The 21,198-nt window shown below is 42.2% G+C and overlaps 2 protein-coding genes across 6 annotated transcripts in view; one reads left to right on the top strand and one right to left on the bottom strand.

Moving 5' to 3' along the window:
• SFR1 (SWI5 dependent homologous recombination repair protein 1) overlaps nt 1–21,198 on the bottom strand; it is a 39,451-nt gene that overhangs the window by 5,380 nt on the left and 12,873 nt on the right. The window contains exon 5 of one of the 4 annotated variants that reach the window (XM_077349651.1): nt 10,480–10,711. The exons of 2 other annotated variants lie outside the window; for them this stretch is intronic. In XM_077349651.1, the coding sequence (XP_077205766.1) occupies nt 10,670–10,711 (42 nt within the window). In that variant the 3' untranslated portion in view covers nt 10,480–10,669. Of the gene's footprint in view, nt 1–10,479; nt 10,712–14,380; nt 16,207–21,198 lie in introns of those variants that run through there. One more of the 4 variants, XM_077349650.1, reaches the window with a different exon arrangement.
• Nucleotides 1–21,198, top strand: part of CFAP43 (cilia and flagella associated protein 43) — a 65,448-nt gene that overhangs the window by 34,715 nt on the left and 9,535 nt on the right. Inside the window, exons 22-32 of one of the 2 annotated variants that reach the window (XM_077349645.1) lie at nt 402–506; nt 1,277–1,393; nt 3,212–3,424; nt 4,990–5,196; nt 7,452–7,541; nt 7,650–7,730; nt 9,231–9,356; nt 10,152–10,271; nt 10,350–10,457; nt 11,288–11,374; nt 18,253–18,341. In XM_077349645.1, coding sequence (XP_077205760.1) covers nt 402–506; nt 1,277–1,393; nt 3,212–3,424; nt 4,990–5,196; nt 7,452–7,541; nt 7,650–7,730; nt 9,231–9,356; nt 10,152–10,271; nt 10,350–10,457; nt 11,288–11,374; nt 18,253–18,341 — 1,343 coding nt within the window. The remainder of the gene's footprint in view (nt 1–401; nt 507–1,276; nt 1,394–3,211; nt 3,425–4,989; nt 5,197–7,451; nt 7,542–7,649; nt 7,731–9,230; nt 9,357–10,151; nt 10,272–10,349; nt 10,458–11,287; nt 11,375–18,252; nt 18,342–21,198) is intronic. The other variant, XM_077349646.1, reaches the window with a different exon arrangement.

Raw genomic sequence — 21,198 nt, 5'->3', positions numbered from 1 at the left:
AAAATGGAGGTGATGTGGGTAGGACCCCGGTTACTGCCTGTTAATGTACTTAGGCTTCAGCTTTAGGATTCACAGAAAAGTATTTATAAAGAAAATTGCCAATGGAAATCATATTCTTCAAGATCTTTGCTTCATTATTGACAACTACTACATATATACCTACCCAAGTCCCATTGAGGTGGAAGATGGGAATGATTTTGATATATAGTTTGTCAAATATTCTGAGTTACCACTCTACATTCTCCTCCTGTGAAATGATGTGGGGTTAATATTTGGGATGTTTCTGGAATTTGCAAATACTGTGATGTCTATGAGTAGTACTAGCTTTACCTCAGCAATACTGAAAAATAGTGTAATGTCCCTTTCCCCATTTGCTTTCTTTGGTGTTAAAAAAAAAAAAGGTAAGGAAGGACATAGAGATGGAGAATCTAGCCAATGCCTATTTACGTGAGATCCTCAAAGAAGATTGCTGGAATGCCATGTCTGTTAAAGGTCGCTCGGTTAGAGTAAGTTCTTTTCATTCACACTTTTGTCCAAAGTTAAAACTTGTAAAGTTTTAAAGGTTAGAAATATAATTCTTGGATCTGTAAAACACAGGACTAATTTCACAGTATGTACACCCATTAAACATCGAGTTGTCAGCAGGATTCTACTGCTATTTGTATAGTTACAGAACTCCTTTAGCAAATTGTCATTTTCCCTCCTGAGCAAAATTTTGTCACAATCCAATGGTTAGGCTAGGTAAAAAGAGTGAACCACAAGCATAGTGATGCGGTGGTTTGGGTTATTCAGCAGGAGAAGCACAATACAGTGCTTTTGCAGTTATCTGTGCCCTTATTTCTATTCTGGCATTAAACGGGTAGTTTAGACAGAGAGAACGGCAATCCCATGGACACTTAACCAATAAAGTTGTGAGCACATAGCCTTCTTTAAATGAGGGAACTATGGACACTCAGAACCCAGTTTTAAGCCCTTTTTAAGCAGGAGGCTCAGGACATTTGTCCAGCTTTGTTTTTGTATATAACAGCGTATAGAATACTGGAAATATAACAATCCCTACTTAAAATGCACGAGAACATCGCAAGGACATGAGTGATTTTTAATAACCATTGGATCAATGCTGAAGATGTTCCCAGTGGATTGCACCATTCAGCCAACTTTTAATTTTGAAGCATCTGCAGTTCTTTAATATCGCTTGTCACTATCTTTGATTTTGCATTTTAAAACATGCAATAATTGGATATTTCACCGGGATAGTACTTTGTTCTTTCTACAGAGCTTCCACATATTGTGTGAAGTACAGAATTATCCTATGAAAGAACGGAGCCCTGAAGAACTAGGCTTCTTGCAGAAAATTCTAAATTTGAAGAAGATTGAAAAGGCAGATCTGAAGGTAGATTTTTTTTCCTCCTCAAAAACTTTTCCCCATCCACAGGCATACATTTTATGGTGATCTTATAATGAAAGGTCATTCTAACTTACTTGTGGATTGTAAACTAAACATGAACAGGCAGTGTGATGCAGCGGTAAAAAAGGCGAATGCCATTTTGGGATGTATCAACAGGGGCATCACATCAAAATCACAAGATGTCATAGTCCCATTGTATACGGCACTGGTCAGACCACACCTGGAGTACTGTGTGCAGTTCTGGAGGCCTCACTTCAAGAAGGACGTAGATAAAATTGAAAGGGTACAGAGGAGAGCGACGAAGATGATCTGGGGCCAAGGGACCAAGCCCTATGAAGATAGATTGAGGGACTTGGGAATGTTCAGCCTGGAGAAAAGGAGGTTGAGAGGGGACATGATAGCCCTCTTTAAGTATTTGAAAGGATGTCACTTGGAGGAGGGCAGGATGCTGTTCCCGTTGGCTGCAGAGGAGAGGACACGCAGTAATGGGTTTAAACTACAAGTACAACGATATAGGCTATATATCAGGAAAACAATTTTCACAGTCAGAGTAGTTCAGCAGTGGAATAGGCTGCCTAAGGAGGTGGTGAGCTCCCCCTTACTGGCAGTCTTCAAGCAAAGGTTGGATACACACTTTTCTTGGATGCTTTAGGATGCTTTGGGCTGATCCTGCGTTGAGCAGGAGATTGGACTAGATGGCCTGTATGGCCCCTTCCAACTCTGTGATTCTATGATAACAGATGTTCTCCTTGTTGACATGGGTATATTTGAACAAAGTTTGTATTTAAAAGCCCTGATGCTGTATAAAACAGCTAAATTCATTAAATCCAATTTAATGGCAGTAGTTAATATTTAATTTCTGTCCTGTGCTTTCAGTTAATTCCATTTCATGCATCAGCCAAAGTTCATTGCAATACCGATGTAAAACATAGACCTCTTCCATATCCTGTTGTAAACAGGCACTGTAAAGTATCAAGATGAGTGTCTTCTTCCACAAATGCTTTTATCAGTTCATCATCATTCTTTTCAGTCTTGATTATTGCTTTAGTTAGAATTTACAGCTCTTTTTTTGTAGTGTTGGTTCCAACAAGATTTTGTGGTAGCAAAATTAGCATAAGCACTGTATGTGAAGGAGCTGTGGCTCATTGGAGAGCATCTACCTTGACTGCAAGATCTGAGGTTCAGTCCACAGCATTTCCAGTTAAAAGCACTTGGTAGTAGATGATGTGGAAGATCACAACATAAGAACCTGGAGAGATGCTGCCAGTCTGAGCTGACAACACTGACAGTGATTCCGTGTAAAGGAGCGTCTTGTGTTCATGTTCATTGTGAGAAGGGATTTGCCCTCTCCAGAATTCCTCTTCAGTTTCCCTTCACTACGATGGTGATACTTTTCCTGTATTGTATTGCAAATTTTACCACGAAGGCATACAGCACCTGCAAACTGAGCCATGCATGTGAGGAAGTATTTCCAATAAAAATGCATGCTCCCCAAAATGATCAAAATCTTTTATCCCAACATGAATTATGTGAACGAATCAAATTTGCCCAAACCTAAATTTAATAATGCACTGTCCTCATAGAAGATGACTTTTAAATCCTGAATAGTTTTAATTATTTTCATATAGTTTATACCATGTTGAGTCTGCCATGAAAACGCTAGAGGGCGTCACCCCAAGGGTCAGACATGACTCGGTGCTTGCACAGGGGATACCTTTACCTTTACCATGTACAATATTTTCATTGTGATATTCTATGTATGTGTATTTTAACCTTTTAATATATATATTTATTTGTATTCAGCTTCGAAGGGACATTGTTGATTTCGAGTCTCACATTCCAGTCACTAAAGAGGAAGGGGAGAAGGCAGAAGAAGGAGAGAAACGGGATGAAGAAGCAATTCATGCTCTGGAAGGGAGCTTGAGTTCTCGCTTTGGTGCAGATACATCTGTTTTATATCCTCAAATGGAAATGCACACTCGGGAAGAGAAAATTAATCAGATTATATTATTACGGGTACCTTTTCATTTGTATTTGTTAGCAACATGTAGCCACCCTCTAGTAATCTGAGAACATTAGGATGCAGACATCGTTTAGCTCAGGGGAGTCAAACTGCGGCCCTCCAGATGTTCATGGACTACAATTCCCACGAGCCCCTGACAGCGTTCACTGGCAAGGGGCTCCTGGGAATTGTAGTCCATGGACATCTGGAGGGCCGCAGTTTGACTACCCCTGGTTTAGCTAATGGCTGCTTCTGGGAGGAGGATTTGTTCTCTGGCTCTCAAACCTCCTGGCCTACATTGGTACCACTTCTGTATATTCAGTTGTGACCATCATTCCCAATGCAGTCTTTTTTCCCCACCAGCATTTGCTGTATATAATTGCACTACAAAATATATCTACTTGAAAAAAACAACTGCAAAAGAGTTCTCTGGCAGTGTAGGAGGAGGAAAATGGTAGACATGAGAGGATACTGGGCAAAACAACTGGGCAAAACAAGTTAATAAAGCTGGTAAGGGGTGCTGGGAGGAGCTCAGACTTAAAGCCTAACCACAGATCAGGTTGGCTGTTCCAGCTGCCCCATTTCTGATTGGCTGTCTGTCCAATGAGTGGCCAGTCAGGAAGGATGTCCCACCCCTGGTCACATTCCCCTCCAACTTCTTCCATTTGGAAGAAGTTCCAGCCTGATAAGTAGGAGCTGGGAGGGAGGGCGGAGGGACTGGGACTGTGGGCCGGGAGGGGGGGGAGGAGGGGAGAGGGAGCCCCTGTCAGTGCTCCTGTTGCCCCAAGCAGCTCCAGCCATGACCTTGCCAGGACTTGGTAGAGCTGCCAGGGTGGCAGGAAGACGAGCAGACTGACCCACAGTGCTCCCCCCCCCCAAAAGGCCCGTTGAGGTCTTGGCCAGCCTGCCTTGTCCAGGCAGGAGTGGCCTAGCGCCTGTTGTATTTAGAGATACAAGAGGCTTTTCTGCTAGTGGAGCATAAATCTGTGAAGTGCTCTGCTGCCATCATGAGTGCCTCTGCATTCATTATTGGCAGTGAGGGCACAGCAAAATATTGTCTCCATAGGGAAAGAACAACTGGCACGACTTCTTGTTAGATAAAACGTTTGTTTGAAACCATGCATTGTTTTAAACGTCATAATATTCTCAAAGCAGAGTGAAAAAAACTTTACAAATCGAGTTTTGAGTCTGCCTTGATAGAAATAGTCTCTTTGGTTCAAAATTGCCAAAAAGCAACTGATCAACCCTAGCCAAATATCACCTATCCACATCTGCTTACAGACCAAGCACCTGTGTAGTTGGAGTTTCTACTCTGAAACTTACCTTCTTGTTCTTTTCAACTGATCTGAAGCAGCAACAGCCAATAAAGCATGATTCCCGGATAGTTAGTCAGTCGCATCACTTGAGATCGGTGTAGCCATTGGCTTGTCCTACAGTTACTCCAGTTGCCTTCATGGACTTACATGGTTGTTTTGTTACTTTCGGGTCTGCTATTAACCATCATATGAGCTTTAATATGTGACTCTGGGTTTCACCAGTATACCTTGAGATATTGCCATCTTCTTGTCTGATATTTCAGGACATTATTTATAATGTGAAAACTGCTTTTAATAAAGAATTTGACTCAGTCACTCGAATGAAGGAGTTAGAGATTGCACGTGTTAAGGAAAGGAATGTGAGGATTTCTGAGATCTTGAACCAGCTGGAGATTCAGGAAGAAATCTGGGAAGCAACTTTAACAGATAATGAAAGCCCTGATCGAGATCTGAAAGTCCTAGACTCTGAGGTATCTTGAAAAAAATATCTTTTTCACCTTAGGTACTAGTAGTGAAAATTTAATTTGAAAACCAATATTCATCTGTTAAACCTTGTGTTATCATGAAAGATGTAACCCTTACAGTGTAACTGTAAGCAAAACCATTATTTTAAGTCCTCTGAAATGCATACTCTGTCCCAGATGGTAATGAAAGCACACAAATAAATTAGCCTGTGTTGAGTGCTCTCAAGTTCCTTTCTAAGTCCCCATGTTTACCAACTACTGTTACATGATAATCTGAAAGAAGTCGGGTAAAATGGCATTAAGCAAAGTGGAGGAGGAGGTGATGATGATGGTGGTAGGAATTTTGATGGTATAGGAGGCAGATGATAGAATAGTGGACCATTACCCAATTAATAATTCAGAGAGGTAGTTCTGTTTCTGGTTTGAAGCAAAAATAAACTTCTGTCACTTTAAAGTCTTACAAGGAGAAATGAATGATGTAAGCAACCTTGGGTGAGGTTTAAGTGATGTGAATGCATAAAATGCTATCTTGGATCCTGCCAAACATTTCTGCAACATTCTTGTCAGCCCCCTTCTGCTGCATCCCCAAATGCCTCCTGTAATACTTCTCTGGAGAACAGGAGACCCTCCTCCAGGAACAGCATGAAGAACAGCATCATCTAGTGGAGTATAGAATCAGTTAAAGTCATCGCCACTTCCTTCAGCAGAAATCCTTCACAGAATACAGCTGGTATTCCAGCAAAAGATTTCATGGGCTAGAGCAGGAGTAGTCAACCTGTGGCCCTCCAGATGTTCATGGATTACAATTCCCATGAACCCCTGCCAGAAAACACTGGCAGGGGCTCATGGGAATTGTAGTCCATGAACAGCTGGAGGACCACAGGTTGACTACCCCTGGGCTAGAGCAGTGGTTCTCAACCTTCCTAATGCTTATAGTTTAATATAGTTCCTCATGTTATGGTGTCACCAACCATTAAATTATGTGTGTTCTTTCACAGAAATTAAACTGAAACTGACCAATGGTGTGAAGATCCATTGTTCATGCTTGTATATAAATTGTTTTTTTCTGGGGTTTCTCAGTTAAGTTCTGCCTCTTGTCCCACCATGCCTATCTCACTCTTTTCCACTGCTCCAGACACAAATGCTCTATCTCAATCTTCCCAGCAAGGATGTTGTGTGAATAGTAACCCCCCCCTGGCCAAGCTGTTTGCCCTGCCGCGATCCCTGTGAAAGGGTGTTTGACCCCAAAGTGGTCCCGATCACCAGGCTGAGAACCACTGCGCTAGAGTATCTAAATTCTAATTCATGAAAATTTAGGTTGGAATAAAATGTGTTGAGTTTTTAAGGTACCTTTTTATTATTGCTTAGTTAATTGTTCTGCTATCCCTCAGATTCAGAGATAATCAGCGACTACTTGCTCCTTTCTCTCAAAGTGCTTCTCTCAAAAAAGGTTATATCAACTTACTACCTTACAGTAAGCCAAGAAAATATCCTACTGAGGAGGAAGAAAGAAGTACCTCCTCTTAAACCAAAAGTCCAGCAGGTGTAATATATAATGGAGTCTTCGAAGCCTGAATGAATGGAATGTTTGACAAGTGAGGTGAAGAGAGCCCAGCTCTTGATCTGAGTCACTGCAGTTCCAGGGAAGGACAATATGTCGTCAGAATGAGGGCTTATAGTGTGCTGCTGCTGATGTGTCTGCATTTTGTAGGCTGTGGTATTTGTTTGGAAATTATACTCAGTGACCACCAGGAACCTGAAGACATCCCTTTGTCATACAAGAATCTAGAATCTGCAGCTTCATGAATGCAAAGCAGCCATGAGACTCCACCTTCAGATAGGAGATGCCGTTAAGAGTAATGGTCTTACAAAGTTACCAAGTGGTCTCTCAAGTATTAGACCCAGACCTGGCTTGATTCAGTAGTGAAATAATAATCTGTCCCTTCAAATTATTCTCTGCCCTTTGACCATTGCTGATCTGCAGCCTGTGTGTACACAAGTGGGTTTACTTTGTCTGCCAGGATAACTAATCTAAATCAAGAGAACTTGAGTATTCTGTAATTACAAAATGTGAATCTTTTTGGGTGCAGAATCCACAGGACGAGAGAGAATCCCTTTTTGGGTGAGAGAATCCTGCATCACTGTGAAGTAGGGATGCCATGGAAATGCCAGAAAGTTATTATGCTTATGAGAAAGAATAGTGAGTTCCGTGATCATTTACTCACAGAAAAGCTTACTGTGATTTTTTTTTCTATCTACAGATCAAAGTAGAGAAGTACTTGACCCCAATCCAGAAAGCAAAAGAAAAAATTATGGCTAGGATTAATTATAAAAGGCGACTTGCTGCTCAGGTAGAGTGATGAAATGGTGCCTCATTTCCTATATGGTGTGTCCCCCCCCCCCCGATTTCATGCATGATTTTTATATTGCTGACTTTTTAATTTTATCATTCTTTTCAGGGGGACAATGCAAGAGAACGTGGACTTATGGACATGATGAATGGAGTCCTTGAAGTAAAAAAGGAAGACATTTTAAAGATGGTGAGCTATGTTTCCCTACTGCAGTTAAGGGGAGTGTTGACATGACTATAAAGTAATAGAATGTTAACCTTATAACCCGAACTCTTATCACTGCGCTAGGAGAATGACTGCATTTGGCCTGACTACTCTGCCTTACAAATAGGCCTGAATTACAGATGTCTTACTTCACATTGCTTCAGTCACCCAGATTAAAAACAGGAGACCAATGAATATATATTAAGGGCTATCTGATCCATATAGGTTAACACAAAGATTAGGCCCTAGAGTGTGTGGTAGAAAATGGAATTGGCACTAAACGGGACATCTTTATAATTGGAGCCTATTGCTCATTCTGAATCCATCAATACAAAATAACTGTCCTGTGAGATGATCTTGTGGGAACTAATAATTTATAATTGCAGCTGATTTGGCATTTATCTGTCATTTGTATACCTGTATATAGAGAGGGCACCCAGATATGGAATCTTTGTTTCTGTCTTTTAGAAACTGAAGCCATTCCAGCTGCTTATGGCTATAATTGAGCCAGTTAGAAAATCCTGAGTACTCTTTCCCTTGCAGATGATTCAGGCTATTTGGGACACTGTTCTCTGCCACTTCTCCTAAAACAGAGTACTGGGATTAATTTCCAAGATTACAGTCATACCAATATTTCTTTATTTCATTTGTATACCACCCTCCCTTAAGACTCAGGGCAGTTCACATAGAACGTAACAGGAACAATACATCAAACTTGGTGATTATAACAATGAAGGTAACAGTAATAATGATAATAATAACAACAGTAAACAGAGAAGACAACACTAACAGGATGAACAATCTAACAGGCCCACTGTTGGTCATATCCATTGCACGGGTTCAAAGAGGGAGGTTCAGGGCCCAGTAAATGCTGTTTAGTAATTGCTGCTTGGAAGCACCATGGAATTGATCCTATGTTGCAGCAAAGCACTGTTGCAGTCTGTCATGTCCCCAGAAATTGCACAGTTGCAGCCTACCATGGTTCCTGAAATGGTGTCCTTGGGAGGTCAGGGGATCCCAGAAACAATTATGGGTCAGGCAGCCTGCAGTGGAGAGGAAGTTTCAGCAAAAACCTTTCCCCTCTTCCACTATTGTGCAGGTAGAAATGATTGGTAGGGTCGGATTAATCTCTTTTTCCAATACTTTCCACAAGTGGGCAGGAGAAATAAGGTCTGCATCTATGCATATCAGAGTAATCCCAATCACTAGGTGACATTCAGCAATCTGTCTGCATTAATTTCTAGTCATCTGGGACTATATAGCAGTGTTTCAGAAATTATCCATGTAACATCGTTGACATAGTTGTGAGTTCCTGCATTGTGCAGGGGGTTGAGCTAGATAATCCTGGAGTTCCCTTCCAATTCTGTGATTCTGTGATTCTATGACTGTCACTGTAAAGTAACATTTTGAAGCTCCAACTACAAAGTCTGTAAATGTTTTAGTGCTGTTATATCTGATGTTGCTACTTTAAATTATCTTATTTAGGAGATTCCACCACCTGCTTTTGCATCAAAACCAGATGCTCTCTGGAATGAAGATGAGAAAAAAATATATAAAGAATATGAGAAGAAAGTGAAGGAACTGAATGAAGAAAGAGAGAAGCATCGAAAGGTAAACAGGAAAAACATGAGCCATTTACTGGCTCATGAGCCCCCTGCTTTCTGTTCTTGATGAAAAATAGGTGAGCAGTGGAAGCTTCCCATGTCCTACCTGTTTGGTTAAAATGTTTCAGAGCCATTTAAACCCCCTATTTCTGCTCCCCACCACTTTTAGTGGTGGGGAGCAGAAAGCAGGGGTTTAAACTTTGAATTGCTCACAAACTGGTTTGGTTTGTGAACCAGTTTATTTGTTCATAGTTCAGACATGAACCAAACCACAGAAATGCAGTTCATGCCCATCCTTAGTGATGAATGTTTACATTTAGTTTGGCTCTGAGTTTTTCATATTTAAACAGTAACACTTCACATGTTCAAGCTTGCTGTTATGAACATAGTCATCTGGAATAATGATTTTTTAAAGTAGAGTCTACCCTATTTTCAAAGAAGTATTGGGACTAAATAAATACCTGGAGACTGATGAGGAAAGGTAAGGATCCTTTCCCAGATTCTCTGCAATTTAGCCCCATCGTCCTAATTTTTCTTCATAGGGAAGGTGTTCCATCCCCTTAATCATTTTAATTTCTCTTATCTGCACTGTTTCCTAGTGTAATACGTTTTATGGCGTGTGGTAACCAGAACTGTAAACGGTGGTAAGAGATCGTTCCCCTTTGAAGCCTTCTAAAATCATAGACCTATCACAATAGGTAGATGTGGGTTCCTTATTTTGATGTGGTCTATACAAATCCACTCATGATGAAGACACTGAATATTTCTGTTCCTTAGATTCTAGAATTTTTCTGTTCCTTAGATTCTAGAAACTGAGTTAAGGAAACTTCAAAGTTCTGTTCAGGAAACAACGCAAACATTCGATGAAATTGTGAACAGGCTGTTTGAGAAAAAAGTCAAGTCAGAAATGGTTATATATCAGGTAAGCCTGAGCTTTCCTATTTTCCAGCTCACTTTCCCTTCAAATAGTAGTCTGAATGTTCCCTCTGAAATCTCCTAGGAAGAACTCAAAATAATCAACCTTCTGTACTCATTGCTTTTGGATGAAGAACTGAGCACAAGAGAAGCTGGGCTCAATCACTATCTTGAGAAAAAGAGAAAAGAAAAGGTAATAATGATTTTTGAATTTCAGAGGATAGCTAGGTTTGAGATTAAAGTTCTGCCCAGCCATTTACCAACAAATTGCCCCCAAACTATCCTATTTCTAGGTCAATAAAAATGTGTCCCATGATATATGTGATTGGACATTTCAATGCATTTACCTCAGAGAAGCTGTGTGTAATGGGTAACTTCATCTGGGAAGCAACATTGACAGTGTGATCAGATTGCTCCTTTCTTCCCTGGGTAATTTCCCCAAGAAATCTAATAATATAATAAATAAAATTTAAAAATGTAAATCACTTCCTTGAAGACATAAATCCTGTTGGCGAAAACTACAGCTAATTGTATAATGCCTGCATATTCCCTCACTGACCTATTAGTAACTTCACAGAAGTATAGCACCAACTTCTTCAACGACTTCTTCAATCAAATCAGTGGCTCAGCATAGCTTGAAGTTAAAATAAATAAAAAGCTTCAGGAGATCTGATCATGGATACTGTTGTAGCTCTTATTGAACATATTGCCAGTGGGCTCAAGAGAGATATCCTTGGAAGTACACTTTGGCCACCTATAACCGGGATCATCATCAGTTTGTGGGGTTTTTTAAAGGAAAAATCCATTTTTGATATGTGAGTTTAAAAAGTCATACCTTGGGAAACGAAGAATCATATACTGTGTAGAAAATAGTCTAGTTGAATGTAAATCACATCTCATTGATGGGCCTTATTCCTAGGAAAATTTCCTTAGAAATGCAATCTTAATGAAAGGTCACGGGATGCATTTTGCTTTGCCTATTATATCCCAAAAGCACTTCCAATATTTTTTTATTCTTTACAGACACTGACTAATGATGCCGTCAAGTCAGCCAGAACAAATGTGGATAATCTCAGAGAGGCCTATGACACCTTTGTTGCTGAAGACAAGGTAAGTAAAAACTTTAAAGCTTGATCAACAGAGCAACCTTTAAAGCAACCTTTAAAGCTTTTGATCAACAGAGCATGTGGAGAGAGCTACTGGGGAGTGTTTCTGCTGACCAGGTGAGGTTATCGTGCTGACCGGGTGAGGTGATTGCTGGGTGATTGCTGGGAAGATTAAAAAGGGCTGTTCCCCGCCAGAGGCGCGAGCCTTTGGCGTGAGAGACAAAGGGTTCTTGGCCTGTGGCTCTTAGCCTGGGGTTCTTGGCTGAGTAATTAGAATCAGTAGAGTATATTTCCCTAGTACTTGCACTACCTAGAACTTACAGTGGACCTCCAGGACACTCATCCCATCATCTGCAGTGAGTGTGACATGATTGCCTTCCTCCCAGAAGACAAGATTGACTACATCTGCCCCAAGTGTAAATTGGTAAGACTTTTGGAGGAAAGGATTAGGGGATTAGAAGACAGCATTATTACTCTGACCCAAAGTAAGAAAGGGGAGGAGTTCATAGACCACAGCCGTGCAACTCAGAATAAAGAGGATACAACCAGTCCTGAAGAGGATAAGGAGATTAACCTCACTACGGAGCCTCTGCAGACAGTTCGGAAAAAGACTGAATGGCGTAGAGCGCGACGGTTCTCGGGGGCCTTTGCAGCTCCAGAATGGATTTCAGGCCCTTGCAGAGGAGGTGACAGGGTCAACAAGGGAAGAGGTCCCCAAAAAATGTCTAAGACAAGTGAAGAGGCCACGGGGATAGAAGGAAATGGAGTTGAGAAGAAAAAAAAGGAGAGTACTGGTAATTGGAGACTCCCTGCTAAGAGGAATGGATCGCCATGTGGCTGGGCCCGACCCCCTAACCCGAGAGTTGTGTTGCTTGCCAGGGGCGAAAATTAAAGACGTTTCAGAACGGCTGCCCAAACTCCTCACATTTTCAGATCGCTACCCATTTGTGATGGTCCACGTGGGAACGACATGTCCCTGAATACCATCGCTCCTATTAAAAAAGACTATCAAGATCTGAGGAGGAAGCTCAAGCAAATGGGGGCACAAGTGGTATTCTCTTCAATCTTGCCTGTCAAGAGAAGAGGAATGCGTCGGGAGAGGAAGATAACGCCCGAAGCATGGGCAAGAAGAAGGTAGAGCTGGAACATCTCATGCTGATGGAAAAGTATGATCTAGTAGGCATCACAGAAACTTGGTGAAATGATTCGCATGACTGGAATGTAATGGTGGATGGATATGAACTGTTCAAAAAAAAAAACAGAATAGATCGAAGAGGTGGAGGAGTTGCACTGTATGTGAGGAAAGGGCTTACCTGTCAGGAAATTCTAGTGAAGGAGAGCATATCTACAGTGGAAAGCATCTGGGTGAAAATAAGCGAGGGGAAAACAGTGTGGTGGTTGGTGTCTGCTACCGACAACCTGACCAACGAGAGGATGTGGATGCTGCACTTTGTGAGCAGCTTGAGAAAATATCCAAGCGGCAGGACCTTGTAATCTTGGGTGACTTCAATTTCCCAGATGTGTGCTGGGAAACAAACTCTGCGAAGCGTCCTCAGTCATGCAACTTTCTAACCTGCCTGGCTGACAATTTCATTTATCAAATGGTAGATGAACCCAAAAGAGGTTCAGCCGTACTGGACTTAATACTGACCAACAGGCAAGAGTTGGTGGATGAGGTGAAGGAGGTGGGGACCCTAGGGGGAAGTGACCATGTCCTCATAGAATTCCTTTTGAGATGGGGGGCCAAGGAAGCTTGTAGCCAGATGCAGATGTTGGATTTTCGTAGGGCAAACTTTAATAAACTCAGAGACATGATGAGTGTCCTACCATGGACGAGAATGCTGGAAGGGAAGGGGGCATGTGAATGGTGTGCGCTACTCAAACAAGAGCTATTGCATGCTCAATCAATGACTATCCCAGAAAGACGAAAACACTGCAGGAGCTCTAAGAAGCCTATTTGGATGAACAGAGAACTTCAAGAGGAAATAAGAAAGAAAAGGAAAATGTTCAGGAAATGGAGGGAAGGACAAAGCTCTAAAGAAGAGTACCTACAGGTTACTAGGCACTGTAGATCAATCATCAGAAAGGCCAAAGCTGAGAGTGAGCTAAGATTGGTCAGGGAAGCCCATTGTAACAAGAAAAGATTTTTCAGTTATGTGAGGAGCAAACGTAAAGTAAAGGGGGCAATAGACCCACTGTTGGGTGCAGATGGACAAACAACAGAAGATGCAGAGAAAGCAGAAAGGCTTAGTGCCTATTTTACATCTGTTTTTTTCCCACAGGTCAAAGGGTTTAGGCATATCTAGAGATGGCAGTAGCCAACGGATAGTGTATGGGTGGCAGGTTAACATGGATAGAGAGGTTGTCGAGAGGCATTTAGCTGCACTGGATTAGTTCAAATCCCCTGGGCCAGATGAAATGCACCCGAGAGTGCTCAAAGAACTTTCCAGAGAACTTGCACAGCCCTTGTCCATCATCTTCGAGACCTCGTTAAGGACTGGAGATGTCCCGGAAGACTCGAAGAGAGCAAACGTTATTCCGATCTTCAAAAAAGGGAGGAAGGATGACCCGGGAAACTACAGACCAGTGAGTCTGACCTCTGTTGTAGGGAAAATAATGGAGCAGATATTAAAGGGAGCAATCTGCAAACATCTGGAGGACAATTTGGTGATCCAAGGAAGTCAGCATGGATTTGTCTCCAACAGGTCTTGCCAGACCAACCTGGTTTCCTTTTTTGACAAAGTAACAGGTTTGCTGGATCGTGGAAATTTGGTTGATGTCATTTACTTGGATTTTAGTAAAGCTTTTGACAAGGTTCCCCATGATGTTCTGATGGATAAGTTGAAGGACTGCAATCTTGATTTTCAGATAGTCAGGTGGATAGGGCATTGGTTAGAGAACCGCACTCAAAGAGTTGTTGTCAATGGTGTTTCATCAGACTGGAGAGAGGTGAGTAACGGGGTACCTCAGGGCTCGGTGCTCGGCCCGGTACTTTTTAACGTATTTATTAATGATCTAGATGAGGGGGTGGAGGGACTACTCATCAAGTTTGCAGATGACACCAAATTGGGAGGACTGGCAAATACTCTGGAAGATAGAGACAGAGTTCAACAAGATCTGAACACAATGGAAAAATGGGCAAAAGAGAACATGATGCAATTTAATAAAGATAAGTGTAAAGTTCTGCATCTGGGTCAGAAAAATGAAAAGCATGCCTACTGGATGGGGGATACGCTTCTAGGTAACACTGTGTGTGAACGAGACCTTGGAGTACTTGTGAATTGTCAACTAAACATGAGCAGGCAGTGTGATGCAGCGGTAAAAAAGGCAGGATGCTGTTTCCGTTGGCTGCAGAGGAGAGGACACGCAGTAATGGGTTTAAACTTCAAGTACAACGATATATACTAGATATCAGGAAAAAAATTTTCACAGTCAGAGTAGTTCAGCAGTGGAATAGGTTGCCTAAGGAGGTGGTGAACTCCCCCTCACTGGCAGTCTTCAAGCAAAGGCTGGATACACACTTTTCTTGGATGCTTTATGATGGTTAGGGCTGGTCCTGCGTTGAGCAGGGGGTTGGACTAGATGGCCTGTATGGCCCCTTCCAACTCTATGATTCTATGATTCTAACCTTGCTTAAGTTGTAGAATTTAAGCTTTTAAGGGTTTTTTTTTGTCCCATGGATTTATATTCATATATTTCAATTTAAGTGGGTTTTGGTTTACTCATCTATTCTATCCAGGTGTTGGAAACAGTGCTTATTTTAAGAGCAGTGTTAGTATTAACAGGCATATGTAATATCTTTACTATCATCACACCACATAAAAGGGAACTTGTGATCAAGGATGGCTCCCCGGTTAACCAACATGGCCTGTGGTCCTCTAATGAAACTAGACTGCCTTTTTCCTATTGGTGGAATATTCCCCACTCAGGGTCAGTTGTAGCTCTTGCTCAGGATTCCGCAAAAACAAAATAAAACAAAAAAAACCTTACCTTCAGCTCTGCTGAAAGCCTCTAATAGCAACTGACTGAGGCGAGGAACACATTTCTCTGTCTTGTTTATGTTTATTTATTATATGGTCAAAGACCAGCAAGTAGTCTGTGTCATACTGAGGGGCAGCCATTGCCGCTCTTCCCAGTGTGATGCAGGGTCATCTATGTCTGCGTGCATGCATTTCTTTTGAAGGGGGAGAACACATGAGGGGGAGAATTTTCCCCTTCAACCTAATGATCAGGTTGACAGGGAGGCCACAGAAAAGCCTCTTTCCCCTCACAATACAGGTGTGGCCAGCCTTGCCTCTGGAGAGAAGTCACAGCCAAGCTATGAGTGTCTCTTCTTTACCCCCCCCCCTCCTCCAAATATATGAGACCTACTGCACAAGGTTCTTGTGCAGATGAAACAAGATGGTGTTGCAGGGCTTCTTTTGTCATGTGTTTCATCTGCACAACAACCCTGGTAAAAGGTAAAGGTAAAGCAAGCACTTTGTTTTATGTAGGCTGTGACTTGAAGGGGAAAACCAATGCTAGGGAGAGAGGGGCTTTTGAACACTTTTCTATTGTGGTGTTTGGCTACTCTTCCCCTCATTTATGTGAAAAAGATGCAACTTGGGAAAGAATTTGTTGTGCTTAGGTGTGAAGTCATGTCCGACCCATCACGACCCCTTGGACAGTGATCCTCCGGGCCTTCCTGTCCTCTACCATTCCCCAGAGTCCATTTAAGTTTGCACCAACTGCTTCAGTGACTCCATCCTCATTCTCTGTCGTCCCCTTCTTCTTTTGCCCTCAATCGCTCCCAGCATTAGGCTTTTCTCCAGGGCGTCCTTCCTTCTCCTGAGGTGGCTGAAATGATAGGCCAAGAACAGTATAGGTATGCCTATTTTTGAGGTAGTCCCAGTAATAAAGCCTAACAGTAAAGATAAAGGTATCCCCTGTACAAGCACCGGGTCATGTCTGACCCTTGGGGTGACGCCCTCTAGCGTTTTCATGGCAGACTCAATACGGGGTGGTTTGCCAGTGCCTTCCCCAGTCATTACCGTTTACCCCCCAGCAAGCTGGGTACTCATTTTACCGACCTCGGAAGGATGGGAGGCTGAGTGAACCTTGAGCTAGCTGCTGCAATTGAACTCCCAGCCTCATGGGCAGAGCTTCAGACAGCATGTCTGCTGCCTTACCATTCTGCGCCACAAGATGCTCATTACAACCCTGGTAGTGGGCCTCAAATGTTTCTTCTGCACAGCAACTCTGCCCACCTTCCAAAGCAGCCATTTTCACCTGAGGAGCTGATCTTTATAATCTGGAGATGAGCTGTCATTCCATGAGATTTCCAGGCCCACCCTGGAGGTTGGCATCCCCTGGGTGGGAAATATTTCTTGAGGATTGGGGGTGGGCCTCATACAGTGCTTCAAAGTCTACCCTCTAAAGCAGCCATTTTCACCTGCAGAGCTGATCTTTAGAGATGTGCCGCAATGGTGGGGATGAAGGGCAGCCTGTAGGCTAAAGTGAGGGCAGAGTGCCATGAGTGTGTCCCGCCTGGTCAATGGGGTCTGTGCAGCCCTTGGCAGCCAGAGTTTTCTAGAGACCAATGTGTTTTGTGTGCAACAGGCTTTATTGCCAGTTGGTACATAAAAACACATGCAGAGATTTCATTAACCCCCTGTTCCATGATAATGTGATTTTTGGATTGGTTTTTATATTATATTACTATCCCAGTTTACTACCTACAGGACATAAATAGCTTATAATAACTATACTATTACAGGGCATAGATAGTTTACATAAACTATATTCCTATGCTCTTGCTTGTTAAAAATGAAGTGTGAGATTAGTGGTTGCCTACAAGTCAAAATAATTTCCATCTACACTCCCCTGAACAAAACAGAATTTGTGTGCCCAGATTGTTTGCTACTAGTCTTCTGAGGACCCATGCTGCAGTGCAAAGAGCCTTTCTCAAGTACCTATTCTGCTGGAGGGAAGTTCTACCCTTAGCTAACCTGTGGTAGGATACAATCCACTATCCCCTCTTCAATGATAGCGAGGTGAAATTGGTTACTTTGTCTTGCTTTAAGATATATAGTAAAGCAACTCTTAGTGAATGCAACTTTTTGAAATTTAAAAGCGAGGGGTTGTAAGTCTGTGATGGTCACAAGTTGTGGTTGCCACAAACTTGCCACATGGGCCTGATGTTGAGTGGATGCATGGCCTGGCAGAAACAGACAATTTTGTTTCTCCCCTCCATGTCTTTTAAAATTCTAAAACAGCTCACCCACAGTTGTTTTAGCAATTTTAAAAAGTTCAGGGGAGGAAACAAGATTGCTAGTTGGTGCTGCGCTGCATGCCCAAGCCATGCTGAGATTACATGCTTACAGCTTTTGCTCACAGTCAGAGAAGTGCTATAAGCAGTAAGGAACCAGAAGATGACCACTTTTCAGCCAGTCAGCTGAATCCAATAATCTACTCTACAGTGTCTTTTAGAAATAGAAATCCAGCCCCTTTTCAGAAAACACCTCGGCTCTTTCACTTGCCCTCAGGCATTTTCCTTTCACTCCCTCTTCCCCAAGAGTTACCAGTCTTTTTCTGTTCCTCTGCCAAGGAATCCTGTTCCAGAAATCATTTCCAACTAAAGGATGGTGTTTCTAAACCAGGATTGTATAGGGGAAAGCAGAGTATAAATAGTTTAACAATAAAAAAATATACTCTTAAAGGATTACCTAGGATTCTGGGTTCTACTCAACTGTCAGCTCCATTTTGTCCACTGCGTGGATTCTGTACTCCTTAATCTAAAGCTACTGCACTGTTATCCTCCCCATGCCTTTCAGAATTCGGGGAGATAAATACTAAAACTCAATTCTAACTGACATGAAGCTTTGCTTTCCTCTTTGCTCTTAGCTCATGGAACGTGGTTTTAGAAAGGAATTTTCTGATGTTCCATCTCATTATGTTGATCAACTATTCAAACTTTACAAACGTCGGCCTCGGTAAGATTTTCTTTTGATCCCAAGCACATTAAAAACGTTTTTGAAGGGGGGAAAATACAGTCCATACGGTCATATTAATAACACTGCTAAGAGAAAATTGGTATAAAATGTTTCTTTAGATGGCATTTTAACCCAAAGGACACTGTTAAAATAGATTTAAAATGATAAAGGAAATGCTGGAAATGTTAAGGAATACATGGAATTTTTATCATGTCTGGTGGACCTGCAAAAAGGCAAAAAAGGAAAAGAAATACATAGAGAAATGCAGCATATATTAAAAGTTAAATTCCCTATGGAAACCCGAAATATATTATTAGAAATATTGTCTAATTAACTACCAAAAGTTTTAGAAGATATATTTTAATACATGGTAACAGTGGCTGGAGTTATTTACACAGCAAAATAGAAAGCTTATGTCTGTCCAAGCAGCTGCATTGAGGCAGCTGCATTGGCTACCGATCTCTAGCCGGATCAGATTCAAGATTTTGGTTTTAACCTTTAAGGCCCTCCATGGTCTGGGACCCACATACTTGAGGGACTGCCTGGTGCCCTATGCCCCACGCAAGGCCTTATGCTCTGTGGGGACAAATTTCTTGGTGATTCCTGGCCCCCGGGAGGTGCGCCTGGCCTCGACCAGGGCCAGGACCTTCTCGGTCCTGGCCCCTACCTGGTGGAATGAGCTCCCAGAAGAGCTGCGGGCCCTGCAGGATTTACCAGCTTTCCACAGGGCCTGCAAAACAGAGCTCTTCCACTAGGCCTCCTTGTAAGATTGGGGCCCCCTTCCCCCCTTTCCCTCTCAGGGCTATATATGCAGTGCTCCCTGGTCCCCTCCCTGGGAATGCTGCTGCTGTCGGGTTGGTTGGGTTGGACGGTGTATTTGTTTTTGTAGGATGTTTTTATGTATTAGGGGTTTTATGGGTTTTTATATGTTGTTACCCGCCACGAGCCTTAGGGGAGTGGCGGGCTATAAATCTAAGTAATAATAATAATAATAATAAAAAGCTTAGAAGAATGGAATAAAATTGGTTGAGGATGCAGTAATGGTAAAATGAGTATCATATTTGAAAATAGATCACTTCTGAAATTTGAGGAGAAACTGAAAGTTTACTATGAAAGCAGGAGTTTAGCTATAGAATGAGAATCAATTTACAGTTTAAAATAGTACATAATTATATAGTCAACATAATATTTTGTTAAAGCAGTATGAGATTAACATCTGTAAACCGCTCCTGTGGAGCTCCTTTCCCGCTGCCAAGCCTGGGACCTTGCCCGGGCAGAGGGATGGTGGCCAAGTAGCAGGGCCGCTGCGTCGACAACGACGCCCCGCTCTTTGGCCGCCGCCATGACGGCCACCTTACTTGGGGAGGCGGGGGCCGGCTGCGCGGCCACTGCCGGCCGCCGCCTTCTCCCAGCCCATGGGACAGCCCTCCGTGAGTAGGGGGGTCCGGCCAGCCTTCTGCCGGGCCCTGGAACTGTCCATTTTTATAAATTGGCTTTTCTACTAGTTGAAAATAAATATACAAAGAATGGAATTTGAATAATATCTTTGATTTTTAACATTTCTCTTTAATGTGAAATATCGAATGGATTTTCTTATTTTAATGGATTGTTTATATAATGTTACAAACCTTATCAAATATTAATTCTATTAAGTATAAGGGATATGTCGATCTCTGAGTTAATATTTGATAAGGTTTGTAACATTATATAAACAATCTATTTATTACTATATTTTATCACTATATAACTATTTCCATCTACTATATAACTATATATAGTAAAGATGAAAATAATACCAATACAGTGATAAAATATTGTGATAAAAGTGTTTATAAAAGTTGAAGCTAGGAATGCTGTAAAGATTACAATGAGGAAGAGGATATTGGGGAGAACCTTTTTCTTGTTTGTTTAATAAAATGTGTCATGTAAAACAAACTTTGAACAATTATATGAATTGTTTTGTACAATCCCCTGTTCTGTACCCTTTCAAAATAAAAAAAAAATTTAATAAAAAGAACACTGCTATGGATCCAGCCTTCCTCTCACTTAAGTAGCTGTTCCACTTGGGAGGAAGTTGGAGGTTGGTGGAAGGCCTCAAACTCAGCTCAGTAAAGCCTTAGGGTTAGGGATGGGCATGAACTTCAAAGCAGGGGGAAGCAAAATGGACAGCCATTTAACCCTTCCTGAGTAATCCCCCCCCCCTTTCTCCTGGCTCACTGTATCTGAATCAGATTTTTTAAGTTTATACCTAGAATCTGCATTATTATAACCAGCAAGTAGGGCATCATAATCCTTGAATCATTACTGAAAATGCTTATTGCATATTAGTTATAATGACAGACATAACGTCCCTTGGTAAAAGACTAGCCCCTCCCCATGCCTCAGTAAAATTGTCAAGCGTTGACCGGTCCCCGGTGATAAAAAGGTTGGGGACCACTGGACTAGATGACCCAGGAGGTCCCGTCCAACTCTATGATTCTATGATTCCCCTACTACTAATAAAAATAATACCAATACCAACATTAAAAATCCCCTAAAAACAAATCCCTGTGACCATCTCCTCGTGGCAACAATCCCACTCCCCACACCTCAACAGACCTTTACAAAAACTAGCATTCCAGGGGGGGAGCGGAGGGCCTAATGGCTTATCTAGCCAGTGGGCGTCCCAGATCATCCTAGCCCTCAACCAAAGACCTGGCGGAAGAGCTCCATCTTACAGGCCCTACAGAACTGAGACAGTTACATCAGAGTCCCTAGCTCTCCCAGGAGCTCATTCCACCAGGTAGGGACTGGGGACCGAGAAGGCCCTGGCCCTATTTGAGGCCAGGTGAACCTTCCTCAGGCCAGGGACCTCCAA

Source organism: Paroedura picta, chromosome 8, assembly GCF_049243985.1.
Source record: "Paroedura picta isolate Pp20150507F chromosome 8, Ppicta_v3.0, whole genome shotgun sequence".
NCBI classification, from domain to species: domain Eukaryota; kingdom Metazoa; phylum Chordata; class Lepidosauria; order Squamata; family Gekkonidae; genus Paroedura; species Paroedura picta.
The sequence above is the reverse complement of the archived record's forward strand: the minus strand, read 5'-3'. Positions and strand labels throughout refer to the sequence as shown.